This window comes from Nelumbo lutea, chromosome 5, assembly GCF_056320005.1.
Source record: "Nelumbo lutea isolate HS-2025 chromosome 5, American lotus-T2T, whole genome shotgun sequence".
Lineage (NCBI taxonomy): Eukaryota > Viridiplantae > Streptophyta > Magnoliopsida > Proteales > Nelumbonaceae > Nelumbo > Nelumbo lutea.
Window position 1 is genome coordinate 85914576 of NC_142688.1, and position 20165 is coordinate 85934740.

The 20165-nt window shown below is 40.0% G+C and overlaps 1 protein-coding gene across 1 annotated transcript in view; it reads right to left on the bottom strand.

The window, feature by feature from the left end:
- Positions 1-20165, bottom strand: part of PECT1 (phosphorylethanolamine cytidylyltransferase 1) — a 66231-nt gene that overhangs the window by 39597 nt on the left and 6469 nt on the right. The window contains exon 4 of the mRNA XM_088945063.1: positions 12598-12669. Within this exon, the coding sequence (XP_088801189.1) occupies positions 12598-12669 (72 nt within the window). The remainder of the gene's footprint in view (positions 1-12597; positions 12670-20165) is intronic.

Here is a 20165-nt window from a genome sequence, read left to right on the forward strand (position 1 = left end):
CAAGAAAAATTTGAGGATTCCTTAGGGATGGGGAGTGGGTGCCCCACTCCACTGGGTGCCGAGTGAGGACGGCATAGAGTATCTTGGCTAGGGGGCAGGGACAAGGAGGGCTGCCCTGCCCCTTTGCCACTCCTAACAACCAGAAAGTATTGTAGTTGGACTATTTGTTGATCCCAAAAAAAAAAAACATAAAGGATATTAGCACTTCACAATTAGATGTCTTTCAAGAATGAATCCGAAAAAGAGAATATGCTGCCTACATATCAGACTGGTAGCTTCTTTAGTGATGTTTTATGCAGAAATGGAAAGAAACAAGGAAGAAGGAGAAGAGAGGTTAGGAACAAAGACAGGAAGGAAGTAAGGAACGGGGCGAGAAAGAGAGACAGACAGACAGACAGGCAGACAAAGGGTTGAAGGTGTCTCCACCAAGAGAGAACTCTTGCTCAAATGCAGTAACACCAATAATAGCAGAAAACAGACTGAATTCAATACTTCATACCGACTCCAAACTGAAAGAGAACATAACTATGTATGGATAAATAAAGACTTTTTATAAATAAATCTTAGCCCTAATGACAACCTAACCAACTAAATAAAATAAAACCTAAAAACATCATCTCACCCCTAGAATATTATCTTGGCATCTTAAATTCTGCAATATAGGCCTGGGTTGAAATATTAGGTGAGTAAGCACCACCAGGCCGTCAGTGACAGATTGGCTCCAACAAATGCCTAGTCCCAAAAGAAGATAACTGAACCTGTCCTGCTATCCACTTGGGCTAGGTTTGGAGGTTTTGGTTGGACCATTGGTTGCATGCATCAGCTCCCATGACAAGCTAGACCTTATCAAGTTAAAAGGTGGTTACACCTTTCATTGTTGGGCTCCAACAAGTCCTTTGTGGTTGTACTTGTATTCCTGACTTGAGAATCTTTCTTGGACGTCCCCCAGCAGGGTTCTTGGCCCAACAATTCTTCCACATTCCCATAGGAATGGAACCCTATTGGAAGAAGCAGCATATTTGGTGGACATTCATATCATTCAGGGGAAGCACTGTTTAAGAATGAACCTTTGCCAAAAAAATCTAGGTATTTTTAAGTTGATCAAGGATAACATGTCAGACATAATCTAGGTCATCAAGAAAGATGCTAGTCATAATCATCAGCACTTCAGCAGAACATTACACCATAGCTCTTCTTCAAAGTTCCATAATGTGAAGATCACCAAGCATCTTGTTGCAACACCCAAGAATTGGTTTCAAACCTATGTAACATCGTATGGAGTGGGGTACTTTTAATCTTTCAACCCAAGTCATCTAATAGTTACTCATGAAGAAACATTTAACTTCATTCCCACCATCAATGACCATATCGATTAATATTTTTCCACAACATACCCAAGTACAAAAAGAAATGATGATTCATTTGCAATCTTCCTATATAATGGTAAACATGAAAGATGACTTCTAAAAGAAATGATGATTCATTTGCAATCTTCCTATATAATGGTAAACATGAAAGATGACTTCTAAATAAGCATTGACTTTGTATTACAGGACTCTTATCATTCTATAATTTCCCCTTTTTCCTTGGCATGCTCTTCATCTTTAACGAGATATAGCTAACCAAAGTATTTGGCCGGAAACTTTGGGAAGAAAGGAACAGAAGGATTCTCAATAAGAGGAGTAGACCCAAGGAGGAAACCATTGATACCATAAAGATAAAAGTTGCACATTGGATAGAGACAATGGAAGTCTTTCAAGCTTACTCAGTGAATGATATAGTTAGAATTTGGACGAAAGTGACACAATCCGCTCAAGAAAAGGAAAGGGTAATCATGGAATGGAAACCTCCAGCAATCGACTTTGTAAAACTAAGAGGCAATTGATGAAACAATAGAGGTTGAAATGGAGTTTGAGCTTGCAATGAAATGGAGGGAGGAAGCAAGGACTGAGGCCAAAAACTTTCTGTTCGAGGAAACTAGAAGCAGAGGAAGACAAAGGATCAAAGAAGGAAGACGAGAAACTGTGTTTGTGGAGATTGATGCAGTAAGCTGGTTCAAAGGCTTTGTAGATGGAGCAACACAGTCAGTGAAACATCCAGGATGGAAGAACACCTTGAAGGTGGAAGAAAGGCTCTATCAGGTTGGACAAAGAAGAAATGTAGAGGGATGGTTCCTAATGCTAACTGTTGAAAGTCAGTTTTGTGCTGTTTTAGTAGTTGTTTTATGTCAATTGTTAGATAGAAAGTGGGGATACAGTTATGTTGGGTCCATTATTTATTTTTTCTTCAAGTCTTTTATGTGTTTTTTAGTGTTTGCCGCCCTATAAGGGCATGGTAGTCATTGTACTCTTATAATTCTAATATAAATATTAAGTGAAGGGGTGGCAAGATATAGCTCTCTTTTCTTTCTCAAGTTCTCTTCTTCTCTTCTTCTCGCTTTCTTCTCTTCTTCAAGAAAATACTTTTTCTTTCATAATTTTTTAATTCAGCAGTGTTCTACTTGGTAACAGAGCTTTGGCTAGGGTTCTTGAAGTTTTCTCATGCAGCCCTAGATCAGTCAACTGCATGAAGTGAAAAAGGGCTGATCGATCTACTACAAATTACCCAGTTCTTGGATTTTTTTAGTGGGATCTAGTCATCAAGAAGGTGATCTACTTTTCGGCATCAAAATCAGGAAGAACTGGAGTACTAGGAAGAGTCCTAGAAAAGTTGGACTCTTGACTTTTGATATGATCTTGGGCACTCAATTATCATTGGATTTCTCTTGTTTTTATGTAGGGGGTGGTTAGGTTTTTGGAGTTTTCTTGGCCTCCTGGAGTGGCCGATTCACTTTTCTCTCTAATGGGAGATAGTGGGAGGAGAGAGATTTCTCTCCGGATAGGGTTTTCTTCTTCTGGAAGGGTTTGTTCCTGTGTATGAGATCGAATTGCTCTTGGAGGCTCTCAACCTATTTTTTTTCTTAATGTTGAACTGTTTGAAGTAAGATGGAGAGTTGGAGTACCAAGCTGAAATCCACCAGTACCATGGGACTAGGCATTGGAGGTAGTAGTGCTATTTTTGGGTCTGGAATCATTACTACAATGAAGCTTGATGGTACAAATTCTTTAGAATGGGCACAATCAACTAAGATGGCTATTGGTGCCCGCGGAAATTAGGGTACATCACTAGGGAGGAGGAGAAGAAACCTGATACAGATTCTTCTCGATGGCTACAAGAGAATTACATGGTGATGTCCTGGTGGTGCAATTTCTATGTTACCTCACATTGGCAAAAATTTTCTATGGGCTAATACTGCAAAGGAGATTTGGGATGGAGTGACTAAAACCTATTCTCAGAAGCAAAACATAGCCAGAGCCTATCAGTTACGGAATTAGGTGATTAGTATAAAACAGGGAGATAAACCCTTTGTCGTGTATTCCTCCATGCTGAAAACCCTTTGGTAGGAGATAGATCACTTAGAAACAGTGGTGTGGGGAAGTATAAATGATACAGCAACCTATCAGAAACTGGTAGAGAAAAATAGGGTTTTTGAGTTCTTGGCAGGGGTAAACCCTAAATTCGACATTGCTAGGCAGCATATCCTTTCTAGAGAGAGTACGACACTCTCTCAAGCCTATGCCATTGTTTCTAGAGAGGAGAGTAGGAGGAATGTCATGCTGAGACAGCCCAGGATTGACCAGTATGCTATGGTTAGTACAACCAAACCTAAGCCAAATGGAGACAAGGGGAGCAGTGAGACTAGGAGGGAGGATAAGAAGGACCTAGTGTGTGATTATTGTAAGAAGTCTAAGCATACCAGAGACACTTGTTGGAAACCCCATCCATATCTCATACCTGCTTAGATCAAGAACAAGAAGGGAAATGCAATGTGGCCACTACAGGAGACTCTTCTTCGCCCCCCCCCCCTTTAATAAACTGATTGGGAGTCCATTGTAGTAGCAGCTGTTAGAACAAAACTGGAGAGGTTTGGACAACTTATGAGTAAAAAAGATGCAACTGGTTCTAGCCTTTCAGATGGACAACAGAGTGCAAGAGCCAACTATACCACTTCTTTTGCTCATACAGGTAGTTCATATGCAACTACAAATTTTGCATCCACTTAAGATAAGGAGGGACCTCCCTGGATTATAGACTCAAGAGCATTTGAGCACATGAATAATAAACCTACCCTTTCTAGTTCTATAGCAGATGGTTTTCATATTTCCATTGCTTGGAAGGGAACAGTAAGAGTGACCAATGACATTACTTTATCTTTTGTCATACATGTCCCTAGACTTCATACCAACCTTCTTTCTATCAGTTCTTTGACAAAAAATTTGAATTGTTCAGTGACCTTCCTTCCTGGTAATTGTGTTTTGTAGGATTTAGAGTCAAAGAAGATGATTGGGAGTGGTCGTAACGTGAATGGAATCTATCTTCTAGATGAGATCCCGAGACATTAGAGCCACCATGTTAGCAGCAGCAATGGTAGTGGATTAGAGTCGGTGAGTCAGATTATGCTCTAGCATAATCGGTTGGGTCATCTTTCCTTTAGTTCATTATAATTCCTTTTTCCAAAGTTGTTTGAGCCAATCCAGCTATCTACCTTAGAGTGTGAGAGTTGTCAGTTGGAAAAACATTGTAGACATTCTTTTTACCAAGTAATAAAAGAAGTGTTTTTGCTTTTGATGTTATTCACACTGATGTATGGGGCTCATATCATATTCCTTCCATGGGTAGCTATCATTATTTCCTCTTGTTTGTGGATGATTATACACGGTATTCTTAGGCATATTTGATGAGATCCCATGATGAGGATCCTAACTTGGTACGACAGTTCCACCATATGGTTCTCACACAATTTAAAGTAAGAACTAAGGCCTTCAGATCAGATAATGCCAGAGAATATTTTAAGAAGAATTTGACCACATATCTTTTGGAACATGGTATAATTCATCAGAGTAGTTGTGCATATACACCACAACAGAATGGAGTAGTAGAGAGAAAACATAAACACATTGTGGAGGTGGCAAGAAGTCTTATGGTGTGTGCTTCAGTTCCTATTCATTTCTGGGGAGATGCAGTTCTTACAGTCGTACACTTGATTAACCGAGTTCCTTCACGTACTTTGGGGTTTAAGGTAACATTTAGTCCTCTTTTTCTAGATGGGGAGATGTTTTGCATACCTCTGAGGGTTTTTAGGTGTGTTTCCTTTATTCACATTCTTGGCCCTCATCGCAAGAAATTGGATCCTAAGGCCAAGAAATGTGTTTTCCTTGGGTATGCTCAAAACCAAAAAGGATATTGTTGTTATGACCCTATGTTGAGGAGCAGATTTGTCGCTATGGATGTTACTTTTATTGAGTCTACCTTCTTTTTCTCGAGTGGTTCTCCTTAGGGGGAGAGTCTTGGGGAGGAGAACTCACAGTCTGTTCCTCTTCCTATTTCCTTTGTGCCCCCAGTTTTACCAGCAGCACCTCCATCAGTTCCATTACCTGAGCCACTACGAGCAGCCTCACGACACTATCAACGCTGCCAGACAATGATTGATTCCACAGTCTCAACCAATAGAACCTGCACCACTTTCCATCAGTACTTCTAAGGCTCCAGATTAAGCAGATACAGTTCCAGGTATTACCCTTAAGCCTAAGCTTGTTATTTTTTCTGATGATAATGTTCATGTACCTAACACTATTGTTGCAATTGATCCCATTGACCTTGAACTTCCCATTGTACTTCACAAAGGGAAGAGAAAGTGTATAGCCCATTGCATTTCAAACCATCTCTCCTGCAATGCCTTATCACCCTCCTACCGAGCTTTCCTTTCTTCCCTGGATTCTGTGTCTATACCCAGAAATGCTACTAAGGCTTTCTCCAAACCTGAGTGGAAAACAGCCATACAAGAAGAGATGGAAGCCTTGGTTAAAAACCAAACTTGGGAAAATGTTGATCTTCCTCCAGACAAGGAGATAGTCAAGTGTAGATGAGTGTTCACTGTGAAGTACTAGGCCGATGGCAGGATAGAGAGGTACAAGGCAAGGTTGGTTGCAAAAAGGTATACTCAGACCTATGGCATTGATTATCTAGAAACCTTTGCACCAATTGCTAAGATGTTGATCTTCCACCTATTCATGACCCCTATTTCACTTTGATGTTAAAAATGCATTCCTCAATGGTGATTTGCAGAAGGAGGTCTATATGGACATTCCAACAGGTCTTTATGAAAATGTTGGTAAAGGAAAGGTTTGTAAATTGAGAAAATCATTGTATGGCCTGAAACAGTCGAGTATGGCTTGGTATGATAGGTTCAAAGGGGCACTCACCTGGTTTGGGTACACACAAATCCAGTCTTATCACACCCTCTTTGTGAAGATGAGAGATGCACTTGTGCCAATTCTGATTGTGTATGTGGATGATATAGTGGTTACAAGAAATGATCTGAAGGAGATTGATGCTCTCAAAAAATCATTGCAGCAAGAATTTGAAATCAAAGATCTTGGTGAGCTCAAATACTTCTTGGGGATTGAGGTTGCAAGGTCCAAGCATGGAATCTTCATTTCTCAGAGAAAGTATGCACTAGACTTATTGTGGGAGACTAGGAAGTTGGGAACCAAACCAGCTGACACTCTTATTGGTCTAAATCATAGAATTAATGTTGTGGATGGTGAGTTGGGAAAATTTAATGGATAAGAAGTGGAAAGTAGAGATAATGTCGAAAATTTAGTGGGGAAGAAGAAGTGGAAAGTAGAGATAATGTGGCAGCAAAAAAAATATCACAGAAGAAGGGTAAGAGTCCTTGAGAAGAAAGGAAGGTGGAGGTTTATGAAGAAAGGAATTAATTCAAACCGAGGGCTGTAATGGGATAAAGCGAGAAAATTTTAATGGCTGCGAGATTATGTAAAGGTGACATCAGAAGGGACAGTTGGCTTGGGGGCTCGAATGAACTGAGTGACTAATGGCCTGGTAGCCCAACCACATGACACTTTAAATTCTCGTGACTGGAGGCCTAGGTTGGAGAACCCGGAGTGAAATGACCCTTTTCTTAAACCAGCCTGCTGGTTCAGCCTTCCAAGTGGTAGATCACAATGATGATCTATCACCTTCTCTTTTCCCTGTAACAGGGGAACCTGTAGCCACGAGCAAAGTGGAGAGGTAATGCCAATGTGGAGAGACATCCTCATCTACTTCAATCCAGAAAGTTTCAAACCTGGTATGGAAATCGAGGCAAGAGTTGTTGTCTACAACCCCAGAGAAACCCAACCCAAGATGCAATAGGAAGAAAGGGGAAGAAGATGAAGATTCTAGCAATTGGAGTGATTCACAGTTCACCATCATTCGTAGAAGCGTTAACAGTTCCAAAGCTAGTAAAAGATGGGATGACGAGCAGTTTGGGATGGAGTTGCTTTTTGAAGAGGCTTCAACTGCAGGCTTAAAAATTGTGCCCAATGAAGCAAGAACGCCACAGCTGCAAACAGACTTCAATACCCCTACGGACAAGGGTGGGTCGAGCGTATGGCCAAATCAAGAGCGAGGCTGTGAGGGCAGGTTATCAGTGATGGGGGAGTTGGGCTGAATCATGAGCTGAGCTTAACAAATAGAAGCAGGCTTGTGAAAGTGTTGAGCAGGAAGTTTCCTTCCACTCTCCCCTTCACCTGTTTTTTCTCCTACTCCATTGTTTTAGAGATTATGGAGAAATTGATTTTTGGAGATAGAAGATGAAAATTAAACAGAGGCTGCATCAATTATTGCCATTATTCGACTCTGATTAATGGACTGTCAAGAGACTTCTTTCCAACAAAGAGGGGTCTGAGGCAAGGGGACCCCCTCTCTCCTATGCGCTTCATCATGGAGGTTGATGTGTTAAGTTGAATGATAACAAAGGCAGATGAAAGTAATTTCCTAAGGGGATGAAGAGTAGGGAGGCAGGAAGTGATTGTGACACACTCTTTACAGATGATATTATCATTTTCTGTGAGGAAGGAATTGACAATTAGTGGAGGAATTTAAACTTGGGGAAGAGTTTTTGGTTGGGATAAATTCACAAGAGGAGGTAGAAGCACTGACTGAATGTTTGGAGTGTCAATTAGATTCTTGGCCCTCAACCTATTTAGGTTTACCCCTACGTGGAAACCCAAATTCTGAATTTTTGAAAACCGGTTTTGGAGAAATTTGCAAAGAAGCTTGCAGTTTGGAAGAGAAGTTATATTTCTTTAGGGGGAAGGATTATTTTGATTAAATAGATTCTGGAAAATCTTCCAACCTATTTTCTTTCCACTTTCCAAATCCCAACCAAAGTAGCAAGGAAGCTAGAGAGAATCATGAGAGATTTCATTTGGGAACCGAGGGAAGAAAGGAAAGATCACTTAGTGAAGTGGGAAAGTGTGTAGACCAAAGAGCCAAGGGGGATTAGGTTTAGGAAATTTGATACACAGGAACAATGCTCTACTTGAAAAATGGTCATGGCACTTGTGACTTGCCTCAAGAGAATGAGAGTTTGTGGCACAAAGTCATAGTAAGCAATCATGGTGCTTCAGGCAATGGATGCAATGCAAAGGTCTAGCCTCTTTCTTCAGCCCCTTTTCATTGGAAAGCCATTAACGAGGTCATAGTAAGCACAGGAATAATGCTCTACTTGGAAAATGGCCATGGCACTTGTGACTTGCCTCAAGAGAATGAGAGTTTGTGGCACAAAGTTATAGTAACCAATCATGGTGCTTCAGGCAATGGATGCAATGCAAAGGTGTAGCCTCTTTCTTCTGCCCCTTTTCCTTGGAAAGCCATTAACGAGGTACTTCCTACCTTCCTAAGTTTCACAAAATTTAATGTGAGAAATGGCAATAAATCCATTTTTTGGAAGATATTTGGTTGGGCGGTACCCCTTAAAATCTCAACTCCCTTTGCTCTTTTCTCTTTCTAGACTTCAAAAGAAGCCTACTGATTGTTTCTAGAGCCCTCCTCTTTAGGTTTCAACTGGGACTTTGGTCTTAGAAGGGGCTTAAGGGATAAAGAATGTGAGCTTGCGATATATTTGAAAGATAAATTAGGGTCAGTCTTCCTGGATTCAAGGGTGGAATGACAATAGAATCTGGATACTACACCATCCGGGTCATTCTCATATGCTTCTTTGCCTCGCTAGTTTCCTTGGAGTTGGGGGGAGGATTTTTTTCCTTCGGAAGAGATTTGGAGCAAGCCTATTCCTCCAAAAGTCCAAGCCTACTGCTGGGAATTTTTCCAAGGAAAGATAAATACCTGTTATGTGCTTCAAAGAAGAAGGCCAAACAAATGTCTGCCCCCTCATATGTGTATCTTACGTAAGGCAAATGGTGAAACAACCACTTACTTATTTTGCTCGTTTGCAAATTGTGTTTGGTTGTCCATCTCTGCTCTCTTTGGCTGCAAGTGGGACCCCCCACAGGACTGTACTACTTTGTTCAGCCCAAGTTTCTTTAGGCAAGCAAAAAAGAGAGGAAGACTATTATGGAAGACAGCTAAGGCAGCAACTATCTGGACAATCTAGGAAGAAATAAATGAAAGACTGTTCAAAAAAAAAGTAAAGGAGAACAGAGGATATTGTTCAAGGCATAAAGATCAAACGGAAAACCGGGAAGAATCCTCAGAAGCTTTCAAACCTGTTTCAGTGGATGTCATTATCAGAGTTTAGTATGAATTAGCAAATTCAGCTACTATGAAAGACGAAGTAGTTTTGCACTGGAAGCCTCTTCAGCCAAACAGAATAAAGTTTAACTTTGATAGAAGCTCTCTAGGATATCTCCGGCTATTAGGAATTTGAGGAGTGTTCAGGGGTGATGCAGGGAAAGCAGTAATCCTGTTCTCAGGGCCGATAGGAGATGGGGACTCAATAAGAGAAGAAATAACAGCTTTACAATTTATATCAAGGTCTGAAACTAGAAAATCAGTGAGGGTTTAAGAATCTGGAGAAAGAAGGTAATTTAAAACTAGTAATTTCTTGGATGAATGACAGCAGTCCAGGTCTGTGGAAGTTTAGATAGCTAATCAGAGAAATAAAGAGCTTGGCAAAGTATCTTGAGGCAAGCTTCAACTGGGTTAAGAGAACAGAAAATGGGATGGCTGATACTTTGGCAAAACAAGGGGTGTATAGGGACCAACTCTTTTGGGCTGATTTAGGTTAACTTTGTAATTTGTAATAAGCTCTGGCTCTCATATGTCTTTAAAACTGTCTTAAATCTGTACTTAAACTTCATTTCTAATGAAATGCATATTGATTACTGATAAAAAAAACAAACAAACTTTGTAAAACTAAATTTTGATGGGAGGTCTTTAAGTATTCGAGGGATGGTGGGTAATAGGAGGTGTATTTCGGGGCTCATCTGGCAAGGCGTTGGCTTTGTATTCAGACCCTATAGAATGAGGTGAATCACTGACAGCTGAACTGATGGCACTACTGCATGGGCATGGGCTATGGTTTGCAAAGCAGTTTGGGTTCCAGCAATTGGAGGAAGAGGAGTCCCAAGTGGTTATTTCCTGGACAAGATGCAATAAGCCAATAATCAAATTATTTGCATCTATAAGCATACATTTAGCGAAATTGAAAGCCTATCAAGGGAGCTAAGCATTGCATCTAAGTGGGTGAGAAAAATTACGAATGGGAGGGCGGATGCTCCACCAAAACAAGGGTTTAATAGGCAACAAATGTTTTGTTTATTAAAAAAATAGGCAACAAATGTTTTGGGAAAAAATGTAACATTTTTGTATTATGGGATGGTTGAATGCTTCCAACTTGTTCTAATCTTTAACTTGAATATATAATAAAATCTTCTTTCCGGCCATGTTGGATGGACCAAAATGGTGGGCAGTCAAGAAACAACATGTTCAGAAAATGAGTATTGCAGAAATGTGAATACTGAGATGGATGAGGGGAAAAACTAGAAAGGATATGATCAAGAATGAAGTCATCCATAGAAACCTAGGTGTAGTTCCAATAAGTGATAAAATGAGAAAGAGTAAGCTAAGATGGTTTGGTCACATGCATAGAAGACCACCAACAGCACCAATTAGAAGAAGTGATTTGTTACAAAAATGCTAGAGCTAGGGGTAGACCAAAAAGGGTGTGGGTAGAAGTAGTAAGAAATGATTTAAGCACTAATAAGTTAACAGTGGATACGGTTTTAAATAGAACAGATTGGCAAAACAGGATTCATGTAGCCGACCCCATATAGTTGTGCAAGGCAAGGATGATGATGATGATTTAATAAAATCTTCTTTGCTGATCAAAAAAAAAATGCATGATCAAATTATGCCTAAGAGAAAAACAATTCTCACAAGGTTCCGTGAAATCTATCAAAACCAGGCCGTTAGGAGATTATTTCAATCCATACATGGACCTTTTCATCCTGCAGCCTTTCCATAAACCAATTTCACTATAAAATCCAGGTCATAGTCATATAAACTTCTTCATACAAGTTCCCATTCAAGAATGCATTTTTCACATCAAATTGATATAACAGACAATCATAAGATGATTAGAGAGAGTAACTTTGATTAATTTCATTTTTTCCACTGGTGCAAACGCCATGCATCTGCTTATAGCCATTTGCTAACAAATACCTATTGTGCCCAGTACATATGAATAGAGATCTACTATGTATTTAATAGCAAATATCCACTTGCATTCAACCAGTTCTTTCCCACTTGAAAATCTACAAAACCTCGTCTGATTCTTACCAAGGCATATCGGTCTGCGTAGCTACGTTTCACTGAGGTTTGGATGGTGATTCTAACACTATCCTAGAAATAAGCTCAGAGGAAAAGGATGCAAAGAAAGATATATAGGAAGGAAATGAATAATCATAAGATAGGTGTTAAAAGATGCAGTGTGCAATAGATGAATTCCACTTACCTTTTCTCAAGAAGATAGAAAGGTCAAGGTCATTGAAATCAATGGACTGGGGTAAAAGATGTATCTGCACCTAGTAACCAATGGTGATTGGAAGTGGCTAAAAATCAACTTCAACCTTAGTCCTTGATACACTCGTAACTCTATTTGTGGACTTTGCGCTGTAGTAGGAACGAAAGTAGGTTCATCATCATCATTAAGCCTTATCTCTACCATAGGGGTCAGCTACATGAATCCTAGACTTGCATGTGCTCTACACAAAATTCTCTAGATCCTGCTCTGACACAACTTGTTTGTGACAAACAAGAAAAAATAAATAATTTACTAGTTGAATCAGAAAGAGAAGAAAATCAAGAAAATTACATATATCTTGTGATTATCATCTCCTTTTCTATTATAAATGATAAAAATTACATATATATGCATGCATCCAGTATATCATAAAACTTAATATCTCAAAAAGACTTCAGGGCTTATATTTTACATGGAACTAAAGAAACAGGAAAAAAGCTAACAGTAAACAAAATTAGGCTCAAATGCATGCAACATAGAGAAAAATGTTTACCAAGATCATATAGGCCAATAGCTTGATAACAATAAGTAGGAATTGGGTATAGACTATTATTATAATTAGGATAACTTTTATTAATTTATCAGGCTTAACATTAATGACAATAGACTTACAGACTGACCATTCATCTTCTAGTGTATCAGCCATACAACCAAGTGGGAATTGGGTATACCTCTACATGTCCTGCATGAAAAAGATCAAATGCACCATCTATATAAACTATACGAGCATCCGGTCCAGGGCCCTGCAACCACAAGCATGGAAATGTTTCACAATACAGTTAATAGATAAAATCACTGGAAACACTAGTGGTCAAAATCTTATATTAAATAACAAAAATTCTCAAATCAAATTTTTAAGGTACTTATTTGGGGGATAAGAAAGGAGAACCCACAAAGTCAGGACAAAATCCAAACCAACAAGGATCAACTGAACAACACAACCAACATAACCAGCTAGCAAAACCAAAACGACAATAAACAAATCAATGTATGATATATCATATATAACATATATTTATATATGACATGTACTATAAAGTTGGGTTCAGGTTAGTTCGGGTTGCCTGAGGGGTCAACTCTGACCCAACCCGAAGTAAGGTTGGGTTCATGAATTTCAACCCTAAACCGAGCATCAACCCAGCCCAAGTTGCAGCCTTACTTCATTCCAAGCTCTTAATATATCAGTCACTGTAAAGTTTTGGAAGAAATCTAGAGTTTTTATCCAGTACACAACTTTTACTTTTATTATTTCCACCAAATCCTCCTTTGACCTATGCCTCTCAGTGAAGATTCTTGCATTTCTTTCCTCCCAAATGGTCCAGACTATCTGCCTTTCTTTGTTGGTTGCCTAAGGAAGAGTTTTGACATACAAGACTCACAACATCTTGGAGAGATATCCACCTGCAACCAAAAAGAGAACAAAAAGACTCCCAAATAAAAAGCACAAAAGGACAAGAGATTAGTAAGTGGGATAGGGTTTCACCATTTGCAAAGCAAAGAAAGCACACATGTGGGAAAAGGCATTTATTCGGCATCCTCTTTTGAAGCATGTCACAGATGTTCACCTTCCCAAGAAAAACCTCCCGACACAGCACTTGAACTTTAGATGGTAAGGACTCACTCCAAATCTCTTTTACCGGGAAATGCTCCCCCACAGTTAAAGGTTGCAAGAGTGAATTGAAGAACGAAGCACAAGTAAAGATACCATCAAGGGATGAAGACCAGACTCTAGTGTCCACCATAGTTGAATCAAGAAGGCTGACTTGAGTTTATCCAACAAGAGAATAAGAGTCACACACCCGTTGTCCCCCAACCCTCATCTAAAGCCAAAAAGCCCAACTCAAGCCAGAAGGAGAGAAGGTGACAAATCTCAAGATAGGTTGATGCTTGTAGTCTAACACTAAACAAAGGCTTAGGAAAAGGGAAGTGAGAGGAGTGTCAACCATTCATAGATCTTCCTAGAAAAGAACCCTCAACCCACACCCAACATCAAGCCTAATAAAGTATATAAAAGTTGGGTATACCTCATAAATTGCTTTCCAAGGAGAGCTTGAGGTTGAAGAAGGGGCTACCATTTTTTCTGAAGATAAGTAAAAATTATATTAAAACAAAAAAACAGGATGCAAGGTGATAAGAAATTACCCAGATGAACAGGAAAAACACCCAACAACTGATTAAGACATCCAAATATGCCAAACCATCCAACAAATCCAACCCTCAAAAAACCAAACCCATACAAAGTGAAAAGAAACAACACAAGAACAACAGGACTCAAAATCCAAAACCCATACAAAAACCAAAGCAAAATAGAACCAACCCCACCCTAAACCCCAAGTGAGAAACCAAACCCCCAAAGGACTCCGCAACAACAATCAACTTACTCATTTTGATTTGTCTTCTGACTGCACTTTTGTGTTTCCCTACCTTCTTGTTAGGTCCAATGCCAAACATACCTCCTTTATCCTTGCAAAAACCTTTCAGACTGGTATCTGCTGATGGCTTCTCTTATTCTTCCAACTTTTGAGCCTTCTAACTGTATTTAAAGTTTCAACAGCTTCTTCCATCTTCTCCTCTGTTTTTTTACCCCTATCCGGAACAACCACCCCCTCCAAATCCTCTTCCTTCTCCTTGATGTTATCCTCCATGCCTCTGTTAGGCTTTTCCATCCCCTGAAATATGAAATTACTTGAGTTGCAATTAACCAATGCATCAACTTTATTATTTATGTCCCCATTCCTTTCCTCCATTGACCTAAAAGCTTCTTTCGCAAACTACTCTCCTAAGAAAAATAGACCCAGAATTTTGCTAACTTCCATTTCCTTGTTCACCACTCTTCCAATGTCACAAGTTACCTCCACCTTAGGTGTATCATCTATCACTATGTCGTCCTCACTTACCTCCCTGAAGTCCTCCCCTAAGTCCACTTTCAGTGCCCTTTCTCTGTTTCCTTCTAAAGGAAAAGTTTTGTATCTTTTCCTATTAAACATTCTGACCCCACCCCCTGGTTTCCCCCTCCCTCATTCCCTGCTCCTTTCTCCCTTTCCTTCTTCTCCACTAAACCATTATCCCCTTTCCTTCCTTTGTTCCTTCCCACGTCCTCCCTCATTCCCTGCTCTTTTCTTCCTTATCGATTTTCTATACAATCGAAAAATTCTTCTTCCTAGGGAAGAACTTTGCTTTTCTCCAGATGAATCCTTCTGCATCGCTAATAGCCTCTTCATTGACCTCCTTCTCTATCGACCCCTCTTCATCCGCTGCATTACCTGCTCAATCATCTAATCTTTCAGCACCTTCTGCCATCCCTTACATCACATTCAAGCTACCCAACTTAGTAATTTTAAAACTGTTATTTTGTTTACTCCAATAATAACACGTTAAAACTTGGGCATCCCCTCCAAAGTCATTGGGTCCATTCTTCGGCCCAAAATTAATAAACTCAAGATTATTGGGCCCACCATTGAAAACCTATCCTAAATTTGAATATATCCTTCTCGAGTTGTCTTCTTCAATTTTCCCCACCTGCTCCCCACTACCACCACGTGTTGGGCAATCATCATCAGGACTTGCCAAGTATACATGCCCTTTCTCCTGGGATGCATGTTCCCTTTCTATTCCATTTTCTACAAACTCCCCTTGCTCGTTCTCAACACTAATAAGGTCCTTTTTTGGAAACATGGCCAGCGATTTATTTTGCCTCAAACACTTAAACTCCGCTACCCCTTCAGTCTCTCCCTCTTCCTTCATTCCTTCCACTTTAATTGTGCCACGTGGATTCCACCAAATCCTCTCAGCATCGTCTTCAACCTCTTTCCTTCCAGACGAGACTCTTCAGCTTCCAACTCCACCCAAAGCTTCCATCATCTTCCTCCATCGAAGATACTGATTGAGCAAGGAATTCTATCCATATTGGCACCAGCAATTCTCATCTTTACTACATCGAGGTCGCCTATGTAAACTTCAAGGACTCCTCCACAGACTGCTGTTAACTGAAAAAAATGTGTGATCCATCCAAAGATTAAACAGAAGACCAAATATCTTCAGGGTCTCCCTTCCCTTACGAAATGATATTTCATTGCAAGATGGCGTCAAGTTTGTCACAGATACCTCACCTTCCACCATTTCAACACTCAAGACCTCCACCTTAAAGTTCCCTAAATCCAGCACAGCTTTACAATATTTGAAAGGTATGAGCACAATCAGTTCCTCTCCAATGGGACTCTCTTCATAACATCAGCTAGGATCCTATTCCAATATGAGACTTTCTTCTTTTCTACCACAATCATCTTCATATTCCAATCCCCTTTACAACCTCCCACCACGATCCCAGTAACAACCATCTTCTCTAAGTTTTGTACCATCTTCTCTTTCCCCAGCCTCTTCAGTTTTTCCTTTTTCATCCAGCATCTCTCTTCAAACTCCAGCAGTGCCTCAGCCACTCCAACCCAACCCTTTCTTTCCCATCCTTCTAGCATACAGATGGCATGTCTTCTACCTTCCTTTTCCTCTTCATCCAGTCTCAAATATCTTCCTTTACTATTGATCTTTTTCTCAATTGAAAAAAAACTTTCCGTCTCTTCTCAACTCACTCCTCCACCTAGGTCTTGTTACCGCAAGGATTACTCCCTCCATAAATCCTTTAATCCACCCTACGCCATCTTGAGACAAGAAAATCATGGATCTCCCCAATACTTTAAGGAGATTCTAAAGTTGTTGTGGGGTGGCTGGCAGATTTAGACTCAATTGTTTGGTGCTACAGGGACCTGCTAAAGAAAGTTAAGTGGCTAACTAGAAACATGAATATCAGCCTACATTGGGTGGGAAGGTCGGAAAATGTGTTGGCGTCTTCCCAAACAAGGGGTCAATAGGGAAAGCTTATATTGGGCTGTTTTGTAATCTTTTCGCTGTTGTTTTTTCTGTAATTTTCTTTTTAAGGAGAGGTTGCACCTCATGCCTCTCCTTGGGATGTTTGTACTATCTATCATTTCTTGATTAATAAAATCACAATTCAATTATCAAAAAAATTGTGGATCTTCTACCTCTTCAAACTTCAACACCTTCCCTCCCTTACATTCCTCGAACCAAATATTCTTCTTCTCCATCATCAATACCTTCTTCCAAGAGCTCAAAGATTCAACACCATGCAACATCTTCAAATCTCAAGCCAGGAGATCAATACCTTAACTCAACAAACCCTTATCCCAGCGATGTTTCATGAGTTGCTCTTTCCAAGTCAACAAGTTAGGATTTAGATCGAACCACATGTACAAAGCACAGACCAATTGATCTTTGTCATGTGAAGCCTAATGGAGCATGCACTTGTTCAGTTGTTCTGGAATTCAGAATTGATATCTGTGTTTGTTGTTGCTTCACCAATTATGTCCTAAAATGGTAGAAAATCAAACAAATCACCCGCTACAAATAACCCTAGTTTGAGAGATCTGAGAGAGAAGGGAGAAAGCACTTTGTATCGTGCCACAAGATAGATTTTCTTGCCATGAACCAACTTTCATTTCGAAAAGAATGAGGCGAATGGCATCAAAATTTGATCCAAATGCTCTCATGTTCTTCATTCTCACCCATTCTTGGCCAAAATAAGCAAGAATTGAAGGAATGAGGCCCAGAGCAACAAACCAAACATGGCCTAATCCTCTAGCACTTTGTATCGTGCCACAAGATAGATTTTCTTACCATGGACCAACTTTCATTTTGAAAAGAATGAGGCGAGTGGCATCAAAATTTGATCCAAATGCTCTCATGTTCTTCATTCTCACCCATTCTTAGCCAAAATAAGCAAGAATTGAAGGAATGAGGCCCAGAGCAGCAAACCAAACATGGCCTAATCCTCTTTTCCCTTCTGCAAAAACCCGAAATCCAAGCCCTAAGAGTTAGAAAGAGTCATCATCGTAGTGGAGAATGCTACTCTCTCTTCATCCTGATTTCGAGGTTCCAAGCTCTTTGAGTCCCAACCTTTTTTCATAAATCCCTTTGCATCCCAGCCATTGTCCATCATCCCATGAATGCTTTCAACAATCTTATGCCACACCCTGTGTCTCGTTCCAATGGAAACCTCCAAAACCACTTTCCAAGCATAGAAGTATTCCGAAGAATTAGATTCCCATGTCTAACCCTCCCTACTCTTTCGCCTTACTAACTTGTTCCCACTTCACTAGATGATCCCTTCTCTCATCCCAAGCTCCCAAAGAAAATTCCTCGTAAGCTTCTCTAGTTGTCATGCTATCCTATCTGGAATCCTGAAAGTGGAAAGGAAGTAGATTGGAAGGTTAGCTAGAGTTGCTTTAATCAGTGTTATTCTCCCTCCCAATGAGATGTAGTTCCCCTTCCAAAGGGCCAACTTTTTAATGAATCTCTCTACCACCAATTTTCAAAAAAAAACTTCTGATCTCGGATTCCCACCTAGAGGTAGTCCTAGGTACTCCATTGGCCATTGTTCAACCTCACACCCTAGAATCCCTGCCAGACTATCTTCATCTTCCACATTAATACCTACTAAAACACTCTTTCCCCAATTTACCTTTAGCCTTGATAAGGATTCAAAGGAGTTTATAAGCTCTTTGAAGACTATTAGATTTTATAGATTAGCTCCCTCAAAATAGCATGATAACATCTATAAACTACAAATGTGTGACCACCACCTCAAGCCTTCCTATCCTCCATCCTCTAAACAAGTTATTTTGATCAGCGTTTATAATCATTCTACTCAAGGCCTCTGCAACTGTTGTGAAAAGGAAAGGAGATAAGGGGTCTCCTTGCCTCAGGCCTCCTTTTGTTGGAAAGAAATCTCTAATCACATCATTTAGCAAGACTGAGTAGTGCACTGAGCTTAAACAACCCTTAATCCACATCCTCCACCGCTCACCCAAACCAATTCTCTCTAGTATCTCCAGAAGAAAAGACCAATCAACGAAGTCATAGGCCTTCTCTAGGTCCAATTTACACACCAGCCCTCGTCCTTTCTTTTTCCTCATTTCTACTACACACTCATTTTTTATCAATAACAGAAACTTTTCATTAAAAAAATAAAAGATACAAATGGCACTATAGAAAGAGATAAAATGTCTTAACTTCCCAAGAAAGTCAATAAACAAAAATGCAATATTGCCCAGAACATTTGAACCTTTACCACCCTTTGTTTTGCTAGAGTATCCAAAAGCATCAGCACTTCTCTTTACCCACTAAATCTGAATTTATAATCCCCCGGTTAGCCATTTGAACTCCCTTCTCTCATTAACAATCTTCCAATGCCCATTGTCCTTCTGTAGCCAACCTATAACCAACCTTGAGTCTCCTTCAATAGCTAACTTCTGAATATTCAAGGTCCTACCCCAATAGGACCAGAAAACATTGCAACCATTCTCCCCACCTCATCTCTGAAAACTCCTCCAGCTCCCGATGGCCCCGGATTACCATCAATGCTGCCATTGAAATTAAACTTAATAAATTCAGAAGCTGGTGTGGACCAAATAGGATTCACAGCTGACTGGACAGGTGCCGAATTAACCACTTCCTTCCAATTGGTAAGTAGCATATCTGTAGAGACATCAACAAAACGACTTCAAAGATTTTACCCATTGCACCACTCTAAGTGTTACTGCTTCAATAGTGGCTTCTTTATTCCTTTCCTTTTAAGAAAAGATCCTTGAATTCCTTCCTTCTCATATTGTCCAACGCATGGCAGCTCTAATACACCTACACATAACCTTACCCCTTTTCTTCGACCACCCAAAGAAAGAAGAGACAAACAAGCCTTGTATATTTGGTGGAGGGATCCAATTATAACCAAAGAAAGAAAGGAACCAATCCCAGGTAATAGAAACAAAAGGGTAGGAAATTAACAAATGATAGCAGCTTTCTCCATTAGCCTTGCACAAGATGCACCAATTAGGGGATAAGCACCATCTAGGCCTTTCCTTTAGAGTAAATCACAAGTGCTGCATCTCTCCCATAATGCTTCCCAACAAAAGCACTAATTACCTCTTATTTCCTCTCCTCAATACTGACAAACTGATGAATGTTCCAACCTTTAATCTTTGCTTTTTGCTCCTTCAACTTCCAATGAAATTCCATACGCTTGGTATTATGAGACGACCAATGGTAACACCCTCTTCAATCTCCTAGCCAAAACTTTCCCTATGATTTTGTAGATGCTTCCCACTAGGCTTTGGTCTAAAATCCTTTGAACTATTGCCTCCTTTCTCTTGGGGATTAGGGCTATGAAAGT